The sequence below is a fragment of the Lynx canadensis genome, chromosome B2, assembly GCF_007474595.2.
Source record: "Lynx canadensis isolate LIC74 chromosome B2, mLynCan4.pri.v2, whole genome shotgun sequence".
Taxonomy (NCBI): domain Eukaryota; kingdom Metazoa; phylum Chordata; class Mammalia; order Carnivora; family Felidae; genus Lynx; species Lynx canadensis.
The window spans coordinates 47403930-47416946 of NC_044307.1; the positions used below are offsets into that span (position 1 = coordinate 47403930).

The following is a 13017-nucleotide window of genomic DNA, read 5'->3' on the forward strand; positions in this document are numbered from 1 at the left end:
AACAAAATGAGCTTTTGGAAATTAAAAATATGATATATGAATTTTAAAGTGAGTAGAAATTTAAAGTTGACGACTCCCTAAGAAAACAAAACAGAATCTCAAAGATGAGTTATAGAACAGATAAGAACATCAGAGTATCATTCCAGGAGGTCCTTATCCAATAATTCAGAGTTCTAGAAAGAGAATGACAGAAAAAATGGCAGGGACAAAACTATCAAAAAAATAACACAAGACAATTTTCCAGAGTTATGAGAACATGAAAAATAGGCCAGATAAAAAATGTTCACCAAAGGTCTAGTCCAATATAGGAAAAATATACACATCAATGTCCCCCAACTCAAAAATAGAGATCCTAAAACTGTTAGAAAGGCCTGAGAGTAGAAATAGCATCAGATTTCTAAACAGAAATATTAGAAGCTAGAATAAAAAGCAGATCAATGTTTACAAACTCTCAAATGAAAATAATTTCAAATACAGACTATCAACCAAATACCAGAGTAGAATAAAGACATTTTCAAACATCCAAAGTTTCATATAATTCATCCCCTATGTACAACTTCTGAGAGGTTCCTATGAGGTATCGTTCAAAATAACAAGGGATAAATCAACAGAGATAGACACAGCATTCAGGATACAGATTCAACATAGCAGAGGTGAAAAGAATTCCCAGGATAATGACAAAGGTTAGTCAAAGGACTGCAATGGTCAGCAGGTCTAGAGAGAAACTAGTCTAAATCAAATGACAGCACTGGAGGACTTCAGAAGGATGTATACTATTGAGATGTAATTATATTGATAGTATTATGAGACAAAAGAAAGAAGAGGTAAGGATCAGCTAAAATACTAAACTACCATACTACAAAGCAATAGGTAATGACTAAAATTGATGGAATTAGAACTAGTGTATATGTATAATTTTTAAATATGGAGATAAAAACAAACAAAAAAGATGTATTTGATTCAAAGAAGCAGGAAAAAAAGCAAGTAGAAGACAAAGGACTGCTTTTTTATGTTACAGCCTTTTAATACTAATACTCTTTTTAACTCTTTGAATAAAATACTTTTTTTTTTTTTTTAGAAGATTTTTAACGTTTATTTATTTTTGGGACAGAGAGAGACAGAGCATGAACGGGGGAGGGGCAGAGAGAGAGGGAGACACAGAATCGGAAACAGGCTCTAGGCTCTGAGCCATCAGCCCAGAGCCGACGCGGGGCTCGAACTCCCGGACCGCGAGATCGTGACCTGGCTGAAGTCGGACGCTTAACCGACTGCGCCACCCAGGCGCCCCTGAATAAAATACTTTAATACAAACACAATTATATTTTTAAATTATGTTTCAGTTTTGTATACTAGAAGGTCAAACCTAAAATTCTCTTTTTCTCTCAAACATTTTATAAATCTTGATATAAATCTATGATTTGATTTACATATCAAAATACCTAATAACTTTTATAAATCTGTAAATCTTAAAACCAAAATTTCAAAGAGGAGAAACTGACCTTCAAGGCAGCATCATAAACATCATTCGTGAGAGATTCCATCATATAGGAACCTCCCCAAGGATCAGCCACTTTGGGAATCCCAGATTCTTCTTGAATAATGATTTGTGTATTCCTGGCAATTCGGGCACTTTTCACAGTTGGCAAACCCAAGGCTTCATCAAAAGAATTTGTGTGCAAAGACTGAGTCCCTCCAAACACTGCCGCCATTGCTTCTACTGTAGTACGAATGATGTTATTATAAGGGTCCTAAAACATTCAGAGAAAAGCAAAAAGTCAAAACAAGGGGACAACTGATAAAGGATGCTACGATTAAGCAGTGGCTACTGTGTACTTACTTTGCCAATGCCTACATTAGGCTTCAGAATATCCAACAAATTAAGATGAATTAGTAAACAAGCCAGACTTAATAGGCACTCAATAAATGATTTATTAATAAGTGATTAATAAACAGATGAACAATGAATCTAGATAAAAAATCTGGATTCATTCTGTTCCTGATTATGACTGGGGCAAGGCATTGGACCTTTCTGAACTTTAGCTGCCTTAGCTGTAAAAATGAGAAGGTTAAGACAAAAATGATTATTAAAATTCCTTCCAATCCTGAAATCTCTACTTCTCCATTTATAAGGACCTGAAGCAATATTTAATAGATATATTAGTTTTTATTTACTTTTAGGTGTATAAAAGAAATGTAGCTTTAAAGTTATGAATTATTTTTAATATATCAAAATAATTTTATATGTAAAGAAAATGCATGAAAAAAGATCAGTTTTTTAATAGAATGAAATTAAATTATGCAAATGAAAATAACATTTAAATGGTATGTTTGCATGCATATTTATTTAAACTAAAATAAACTAAAATAAATAATATAGATGCACAAATTTTTAATTAGGTGATTTTATGTTAAGAATTTTAACTCTTGGGGTGCCTGGATGGCTCAGTCGGTTGAACATCCAACTCTTGATTTCGGCTCAGGTAATGATTTCACGGTTCGTGAGATTAAGCCCCACATTGGGTTCTGTGCTGTCAGTGGGGAGCCTGCTTGGGATGCTATCTCTCCCTCTCTGTCTGACCCTTCCTCGTTTGCATGCTCTCTTTCTCTCTTTCTGAATGAATAAATATTAAAAAAATAATTTAAACTCTTAAAATTATTTAAGGCGATATTAACTAAGTTGTGGTTTTTACTTCTTCCTCATCATATTTTTTCTTTACTTTTAAAAAGGTAAAACAGCACTGCATACAAGCTAACGTTTAAATGATTTTATATTATTAACCACTAGAGGGAGCCAACTTCATTTATTATAACATGCGTAAAAACTATCAATGTGCATTATGCTTTAGAATAATTATAATTTTCAAATATTAACAGATAGCTTCTTAAACCTACTTCCTGACTATGCTATCTTGCTTGTAATACAATATATGACTTTACTAAAATTCTACACTTTAAATTATACACATACCTGCTCAGTAAGTGACCACCCTGATGTCTGACAATGTGCCCTTAGAAGAAGAGATTTAGAGTTTTTAGGCTGAAACATTTTCTCTATTAAGTGAGCCCAGAGTCTTCTCCCAGCTCTCATTTTTGCTATTTCCATATAAAAGTTCATCCCAATTCCCCAGAAGAAAGACAACCTAAAATAGTAATGTTAAGTCCATTATTTGATTATACTTAACAATCTAAAATGGAAAATAAAACTAATTGTACCACACACTAAACAAAACAGCATCCACATTTTAATTTCAAACAACTTAATCTGAATTAAAATCAAATCATAAGCATATATACATAAGTAACTTTAAACCTAACAGATAAAAGTACAGTTGTAGGCACACAGAAGAAATAGCTGTGGTTATCTGCTTCAGGTAGAAATTATTCACTTCACAGTTGGTCTTCTATAGAAAAGAAGTTCCTCTTGTGTCTTTAAATATAGAATGAATCACTATCCAAAAATAAATACTTCAAGAATACCCAATATGTAAGTCAGGGGTAACCCATGAAGGGAATAAAACCACAAACTTGTGGTTTTGGATAGCAAGAAAGTTTTCCTGTTGTTTTGTTTTGTTTTGTTTTGAAAGAATTATAGTATATTTGGTCTAGGAATGTATTTCTCCAATTGCCCCCAAACCCACTACTCCTTTTTATCTTATATTCTGTCACTGATTTACACATTTAGTTTACTTGCCCATGCCTAAAGGCAGAAAGGCTGTGTTTCTTCAAATAAAACAAGGTGAGCCTTAATTAAGCTAAAAACTAGTAAAATTTTTTGATATGCCCTTGGAAGAAATTGTTAACATTGCAGTCCTCAAATATTTGTCTCAGGATACTTTTTCACTCTTAAAAATACTAAAGATCCCTAAGAATTTTTATTTGGATTATATCTATCAATATTGCATATATTAATTCATTTAGAAACAGTAAACATACATGTTAACAAAAGTAACATTTTTATGAAAAGCAATTACTTTGCTAAAATAAAAAAATTGTAATAAAAAAGTCACTATTTTACATTTTTGCAAATCTAATGTGTGGCTTAAGGGAAGACAGTTGGAATAAGTATCTGCTTCTACATTCAATCTATTGCAACATCACATATCATGTAGCTTCTGGAAAACACTCTTGAAATAATGAAAGTGGTAAAGGCACATAAAGATTTAATACAATCATGAAAACAATTTGACCTGAAAGATCCCAGGAAGGGTTAGTTACCCTGAGGGGTCCTTAGACCACACTTTGAGAACTGCTGTCATAATATGTATGCAACAACCTCTGATATAGAGTCTATGAACTCGCTGAGGGCAAAAGTCATGTTTTTACAAATTTTATTCCCAGCACATAAGTTTGTGGTTGGCCCAGAGCAAAACTTAGCAATTACTCCTATGTCCAATTTTTAATCACCAAATTTAAACAATTCTTAAACTTCAATCAAGTATATTTTTATATAAATTTATTAATAAGCTGTTTTAAAACAGAAATGTTTAATAGCACTGTGAATTCCAAAACACTTAAATTACAAGTGCAACAGAAAAAAATGTAATAGATGACTTCTTTTTAAAATGGAAAAATAAGGGGTGCCTGGGTGGCGCAGTCGGATAAGCCTCCGACTTCAGCCAGGTCACGATCTCGCGGTCCGTGAGTTCGAGCCCCGCATCGGGCTCTGGGCTGATGGCTCAGAGCCTGGAGCCTGTTTCCAATTCTGTGTTTCCCTCTCTCTCTGCCCCTCCCCCGTTAATGCTCTGTCTCTCTCTGTCCCAAAAATAAAATAAAAACGTTGAAAAAAAAATTTTTTAATGGAAAAATAAAGAATAAAAGTCAGTATCATTTATATGTTTACAGTTTAATTGTCAAAATAAGCCAGTTAATTGTGTTCTGTGAACAACTGAAAAACAAGATTCCTCTCATTTACCAAGAAGTAGAGTAAAATTTAATTCTAATTTTTAATTGTAAACAGTATTGGCTCATTCTCTTATTATTACTCCAATAAAACATAAGAGAATCTAGTATGACATTTATATACACAAATTCATTTTATCAATATATTTACTATATACTCATAAATTGGTCCTAAAAATTTTCCTAACACTGAAACAATCTCTGAGGTCAATTTACTCACCTTGGTGCAAATTCATCAATTGTCAGACCAGCTTGGAGTCCAGTTCTACAGTATTCCAACCCATCTGCTATAGTATAGGCCAGTTCCAGAATGGCATCAGCCCCTGCTTCCTGCATATGGTATCCACTAATTGAAATTGAATTAAATTTTGGCATGTGCTGCATAAAATAATAAAAAAATACAACAGTGAATAAAAAATTTTAAAGGTTCTCTATTAAACTCATTTTCTAAAAGACTATTATTTTCTAAATGATGTTCAACTCAGATACACTAAGTAGTCTTTAACATTAACTGAAAATATTTAATGCTTACTTTGTTATATTTAATTCACTCCTGAATTTAAGTGGTGGTTCAATGAACCATTGTAAAATTTGCACCTGTTTTATTTTTCTGGTGAAAAAGAATTTGCACTAACCATTCTTTAGAGTCAAAGTTTAAACTCTGAAATTAATTAGCTAAAAGTAGGAATGAACCTTTAGTCTGAAAACTGAATAAACATCTTTAATTCCAAACCAAGGACTGTGACCTCTTAAGAGATCCTAAGATCTCATAACTTTGGGCTAATCTTCTAAGGATAAATACATTTAAGTTTTACTAGTTATCAATTTTCTTGTTTGAAGTTCTTTTTGAAGTCACTGAAAATGACTACATACTGAAATAAAACAGGATTAAGATACATGGATTAGAAATCAAAGACTTCAATTGGATTTACTGTGATATTTAATGCTAAGCATATCCCAGACAGGTTCTTTCTTGCCAAATCACTAAAAAGATGGCATTTCTACCATTCCCCTAAAATTTATTAGAGAGGGTACATAGCACAAATATACTGCCAAGCCCCAAAATTATCCTCCTTCCCAAGAATTGGCCAAATAAAATAATAAAAGCTAAATCACAGAAACTGAGTATGGTAGTTAAGAACATGGGCTCTAGAGTCAAAGTACTCAAAGTCTAGTTGATGGCTAGTGTCAGTTAACTAGTCATAAGGCTACAGGCAAGTTTCTCAACCTAGTTATTCCCTGGTTTCTTAAAATATAAAATAGAGGTACTTCCTCATGGAGTTGCTGTAGGATTAAATGAAATGACTCACCTAAGCCACTGAGTATTATTCCAGTATGCAGGAAGCATTCAAAAAATGTTACTTGCTGTTGCTAATGTATGCTATGGACTATCTGTAATTTACATTTTTTAATACTTATCATTAACCAAAAGGTCTTGAAAAATGTTCCATCGCAAAAACAGTAAGGGGACTGAATTACATGGAATTGAGAGACAATTTGAGTGCATTTATTGCTTATAAATAAGAAGCAACGAAAGAAGCAGGTGCCTCTCTACAAAGAGGATTTTAGCAGCAGAATTTCTTTAAAAATAATAGAAATATTGGAATATTGGAATATTATTCAGCCTTAAAAAGGTTAATTCTGATACATGGTACAACATGGATGAGTCTTGAAGACATTATGCTAAGTGAAGTAAGCCAGCCACAAAAGGACAAATACTTTATCATCCCACTTATAGGAGGTACCTAGAGTAGTCAAATTCACAGAGATAGAAAGTGGAACGACAGTTTCCAGGAGCTGGAGGGACAGGAGGATGGGGAGTTATTATTTAACAGGCACAGAGTTTCAGGTTTGCGAGACGAAAAGTTTTGGAAATGGATGGTGGTGATGGTTGCACAACAGTGTGAATATACTTAATGCCACTGAACTGTACACTTCAAAAGAGTGAAGATGGTAAATTTTACATTGTGTATTTTTCTACAATTAATTTTTTTTTAAATATAAACGTTTACAGTTTACAAAGTACTTCAATGTAACATTATTTGACCAGTATGTGAAACCAGAACTTTTACACTTATGTGAAGGATTATATAAAGCAATTTTGAACTTGAAGATGACATTAGGACCTTCCAAAAGGGGAAATGCCCAAGTACATAATAGCACAAACTAAGCAACCTGCTACCAACTATTCAATTTTCCCCTCTCTTCCTGTAATACCTGAACCGTAAATGCAGAGTGTCGATGTGCAAGAACTGTACTTCCAATCTCCTCTCACTACTGTGTGTGTCCATTGAGATAGTGGAACTTTCATTTGTTCCTTCTGGAAATTCACCTTAAATCAGAAGAGCTGCCCCCCTCCCCATGCCAAACACATCCAGCCCACCTACTTCCTCAACCGTAAGGTAGCACAAGGTAAAAGGAGCCCTAATGACTGTGGAGCAACCCTACAACCAAGCTCTTGATAACCTACTTTCCAACTTCTTTCATATGAAAGAGAATCGACTCCTGTTTAGTTAAAGCTACTGCTATCTTTGTACGTGTGTTTGTCATATAAGTCAGTCAGAGAAAGACAGATATCATATGTTTTCACTCATATGTAGAACTTGAGAAACAACAGACCATAGAGGAAGGGAAGGGGAAACGATAGTTTCAAACAGAGAGGGAGGTGAACCCATAAGAGACTCTTAAATACAGAGAACAAACTGAGGGTTGATGGGGGGAGGAGGGGAGGGGAAAATGTGATGGATATTGAGGATGCCATTTGTTGGGATGAGCACTGGGTGTTATATGTAAGCGATGAATCATGGGAATCTACCCCCGAAACCAAGAGCACACTGTATACACTGTTTGTTAGCTAACTTGACAATAAATTATATTAAATAAATACATAAAAAACACACACACAAAACCATTCTTCTAACTTTTCTGTAAGGTTTAAAGTATTCAAAATAAAAAGTTTTGGGAAAACTGAAAAAATAAAAATAAAAAAATAAATGTAATCCTGCACATATGGTCTTGAAATTGAAAAGGGTGATAAAAATATACAATTCTATACAATATAGTTCACAGGGACAAATGAGATCTATGAAAAGACATAAAATTGCAAAGTGTAAAAGCTGAATATCAAATGAGAAGAGTAGGCAATGCTTGCAAGAGTTCTGAGGTAATAGCAATTACAAGAAATAAAAGAGATTTTTTAAAAAAAGGTTTCATGGTAGAGGAGAGACTGGCCTTTTGCCATGAAATAATACAGTCTAACTTTAAGGTAGGTAAAGAAACGGAGAGCATTGTCAGCAAGAAGCAGAGTGTAAATGATAAGGGAAAATACATATTAGTTACTCGGAGGAAAATGAAGTTTTATGTTTCCCAGTGGAGGGATTGTTGCTAAGATAGGAACACTGTAAGAACCTTCTTTTTCCACCACTCTGATTGGGGAAGATAAACCTAATACAGGAGTGAAATATCGGGACCACATTGTGGATGCAGATATAAATGACATCTTCTAATCTAGTTTCTAATAGAAATACAGCTGATATTTTGATCTCCAACTGTCAGACACAAGTGTGCACTTCAAAACTGAATCTGAACTCTGGCAAGAAACAAAGTATAAATTATGAGCCCTCCCTGATTCTAACAATTATCAGAGGATACAAATTTAAAAATAAGTAAAATACAGTAAATGTCTAATGCCAAGATTCCTATAGGTAACAACACACTATGAGTACATTGAAAGCAAAAAAATACAAACTAGCAACACACATAAACATAAAACCCACACTCTGACTTTATACTATTATTCAGACTCACTTATCAAATTCAAATTAGGTTATGATATTTTATAAAAATTCCTGCATCTAAAGAAGGAAAGCAAAACCCAAAAGAAGCAGAAAATACCTTTGCTGTATATTGGAAGATGTCAGCAATAATTTTCATGGATGGTTCTGGAGGAAAAATATAAGTATTTCTGACCATAAACTCCTTTAGTATATCATTTTGGATTGTACCAGTGAGTTTCTCTTTAGGTACACCTTGTTCTTCTCCAGTTACTATAAAAGTCGCAAGAACTGGAATAACTGCTCCATTCATGGTCATGGAAACTGACATTTTTTCTAAAGGAATTCCATCAAAAAGAATTTTGGTATCTTCCACAGTGTCAATAGCAACACCAGCCATTCCAACATCACCACGAACTCGAGGATTGTCTGAATCATATCCACGATGTGTCGCCAGATCAAAGGCAACTGATAATCCCTGCTGACCAGCTAAACACACAAAGGAAAAACAATGTAGAATTAAAGAGTCTGGCATCAAAGTAAACTGATTTATGTTAACACTACTAACGGTGTCGATTCAGCTCATCATAGGATACTTTTTTTTTTTTTTTAATTTTTTTTTTCAACCTTTATTTATTTTTGGGACAGAGAGAGACAGAGCATGAAGGGGGGAGGGGCAGAGAGAGAGGGAGACACATAATCGGAAACAGGCTCCAGGCTCCGAGCCATCAGCCCAGAGCCTGACGCGGGGCTCGAACTCACGGACCGCGAGATCGTGACCTGGCTGAAGTCGGACGCTTAACCGACTGCGCCACCCAGGCGCCCCATCAGCTCATCATAGGATACTTTTATAACAAACAGTATTTTTATGCTTATACATGTCAAAACAAATTTAAATAAAGACACTTCATCTCCTAAACTGTTTTCCCATATGGCAAAATGTACAAACTGGGTTCCAGAACAAAAAGAACAAAACATCTCACTATCTTATGTCTATTTGAGGATTTTTTTAACCTTGTTTTTTTTTTTAATAACTTCAACTTTGTATGTCTTAATCCCCTTTACCTATTTTGCCCTTATCTTAACAATTTTCGGTAAAAAAAAATTTTTTTTAAGTTTATTTGTTTTTAGAGAGAGAGCACACGTGCACATGAGCAGGGTAAGGGCAGAGAGAGCGAGAATCCCAAACAGACTCTGAGCTGTGACCACAGAGCCAGATTCAGGGCTCAACCTCAACAATCTGAGATCATGACTTGAGCCAAAATCAGAGTTGGACGCTTATCCAACTGAGTCACCCAGGTGCCCCTCAGTAAAAATACTTTTTAAGATTCATGAAAAAATCTGGCTGTTCACAAATAGTTAACATAACTTGGTATTTGTATGCTCACTTATTTTTATTCTTGTGTTTAATATGGTCATAACAAGATGTCTTGGCTATTCAAATATTCTGGGAAACAGAATTATGAACACCATGGAAAAAAATAAAATAATTTACACTAAATATGAGATCCTCCATCTGCAATATAAATGTACAGATCCTCAAATTTAGCAAACAATATAATTTTAATATAGATCAAAAAGAAATAGTAGTTAATATGATTTTTAGAGACATAAGTGCCAGATTGCACTAAATATATTTGTACATTATCCTTTGTTTATTACTTTCTTTAAACCATTTAAACAATTTCCTCTTCAATTCCCATCCTAACAACGTTAAGTAAAAACTCAAAGAGGGATGCTGGGTGGTTCAGTTCATTGGGCATTGGACTGTTGATTTGGGCTCAGGTCACGTTCTCACGGTTTGTGAGTTCAAGCCCCGCATTGGGCTCTGCACTAGCAGTGAGTGTGGAACCTGCTTGGGATTCTCTCTTCCCCTTTCTCTGCTCCTCCCTTGCTCACACACATTCTCTATTTCTAAAAAATAAAAATAAATTTAAAATAAAAGGAAATAAACTTTAATTTTAAAAAAGCTTCTCAAAGAAAAAGCCAATGTCTCTCATGTCATATGAGTTTAACTAATTCCTTTTTATGTAACATGTATGTAACTGTTATTGGCATTCAAGAATTTAGCACCCTATTCTGGATCACTCATTTTTTTGACCACGGAAGTTGAAAAACATTCATATTTCTCAGAGTATAGTCTTAACTACAAAATTATAAAGTGACTATCATTTTTACAGAGATCAACCAGTCTCCCTTCAAAAGAAGCCAGGAACAGGAAATGTATGGTTGATCATAAACATAATGTTGTGCATAAAAATCTCACCCTTAATATTGTCTTTATAGAACTTATTGCTTTCTTCCACAGTACTAAAACCAGCATACTGGCGGATGGTCCAGGGCCTAAAGGTGTACATGGTGGGATATGGTCCACGTGTGAATGGCTTCACTCCTGGAAGTTCTTCAGGTAAGTCATTGGTATCCCTGCTAGAATATAAGGGTTTTATGGAGATCCCTTCTGGAGTATGCCATATCAGGTCTTCCGGGTTTTTGCCTTTCAACTGCTTTTTGGCCAGGGCAGCCCATTCTGGATGAAGGGGTTGTTGCTGGTGCAGAAGTCTCCGCCATATAAGCCTGGATCCTGATGACTCTTTGAGCTGCTTCAGGTGATGAGGTGAAAGCAAAAGAAGCCAAGTCTTAGCCCTCAACATGATGGAGCATGGAAAACACCCAAAAGGAACACGAACTGGCCTAGGAAAAGAAGTACAGTATATATGTGTTTACAAAAGCCAAATGGGAACTATTGGTGAGAAGGGAAAAAAAGGCATTTTAGTATGATTTCATCTCTTCTTTCCTGCTTCCTATACCTGATAATTCGTAACGTTGGATCTTCTTCTCCACAATTACTATCATTGTTCTAGTCTTCTAACTCAATACTTTGTTAGCTGGTTTTACTGGCCAGTCTTAGGGTCTCTAATCCATTCTACACACTGACACCAATGCAAATATGGTCATGTCACACTTCACTTAGGATTTTTCAAAGGTTCTGCATTATTTAGAGGATAACATACAGCCTCCTGATTTCATCATTGAAAACATTTTTCACATCTACTTTATGACACTCATTGTGTTGGGTGCTGGAGATAATAATGGAGAACAAGAGAAATAGGCATTCAAGGTCTCTATGACCTGATCACTGTTTACTTCTCAGACTCATCACTGTTCCAGAAATACTGGATAACCTATAGCTCCCTGCATGTATCAAAGTTCCATGATTTGCTCTTGCTCTTCCATCTACCTAGAATGTTCTTCTCTGGCTAATCTGGCTAAGGCATCATCTCCAATATGCAGGGCTTTCTACATCCCAGGCACTGCTACAAGGGCTTTACACAGAGTAGCAATTTTCATCCTCACAACACCACCAAGATAGGTACTAATGTTATTCCCATTTTACAGATGAGAAAACTGAGACACAGAAGAGCCAGCATTTAAACCTAGGCAGCACTAGGTTTCAAAGTCCTAGCATTTAAATAATATATTCAAAGGTTTTCCCTGAACTCACATGCTGGGCTAAATGACCTCTTCAGTATTCCATACCACAGCACTGTTTCTCTCTTTAGACATCTGTCATCTCCCACACTACAACATATTAAAATACTGTTTTTAACTTTTATATAAAATATATTAAGGTGTATAAAATTATACACATATATACATATTTCTCTGCTAATTTATTAACTGACCCAACATTAGAGCTGTATATTCCTAATAACTAGCACAGTCTTACACTAAGTGACTAAGTCTGATTTCACCATTTTACACATAGAAATTAAGATCCAGAGAAATAAATGAGTAAAGAAATTGGATCAAAATTCCACTGTTCATCTGAATTACGTAAATACTTGCTAGAGTCATACAGCTTCAACATATAGAGCCTAGTATTTTAAAAGGTTTGGGGATGCAAATTTTATTAATATATTCATCATGCTCTATAATGTATAAAGTAACAAGTAAAGTGAACTTAAAACTCTATTTTCTATACCATCTCTTACCTATCAATTTAATGAACCTTAAAGGAAAATAAGAATACTCAACATTTGTTAGAGGGTTGTGAAACAAAAGAGAAACCACTGGTGGGAATATAAACAGCTTTAATTACTTTGGAAAGCAAATTGGCAATATGCACAAAAAGTGTCAGGACTGATTATGCCATTCCACTGAGGAACAACACTCCTAGGAAAGTTACCATATAAAAATGCATGTTTCCTATAGTTTTATTTGTAATAAAGAAAATTTAGAAACATCTTCAATGTCTAACAATGTAGGAATAAGTGATAATAGTATATACAAGTGATAGAATTTTACATAGCTATTAAAATATATTTAGAAAATGGACAAAACCAAT

The 13017-nt window shown here is 34.5% G+C and overlaps 1 protein-coding gene across 3 annotated transcripts in view; it reads right to left on the minus strand.

The window, feature by feature from the left end:
- Nucleotides 1-13017, minus strand: part of MMUT (methylmalonyl-CoA mutase) — a 36367-nt gene that overhangs the window by 21374 nt on the left and 1976 nt on the right. For 2 of the 3 annotated variants that reach the window (XM_030315678.2, XM_030315679.1), the window contains exons 2-6: nt 10939-11363; nt 8794-9161; nt 5120-5277; nt 2969-3140; nt 1500-1748 (exon numbers count right to left, since the gene is read on the minus strand). In XM_030315678.2, the coding sequence (XP_030171538.1) occupies nt 1500-1748; nt 2969-3140; nt 5120-5277; nt 8794-9161; nt 10939-11323 (1332 nt within the window). In that variant the 5' untranslated portion in view covers nt 11324-11363. Of the gene's footprint in view, nt 1-1499; nt 1749-2968; nt 3141-5119; nt 5278-8793; nt 9162-10938; nt 11364-12174; nt 12278-13017 lie in introns of those variants that run through there. The other variant, XM_030315676.1, reaches the window with a different exon arrangement.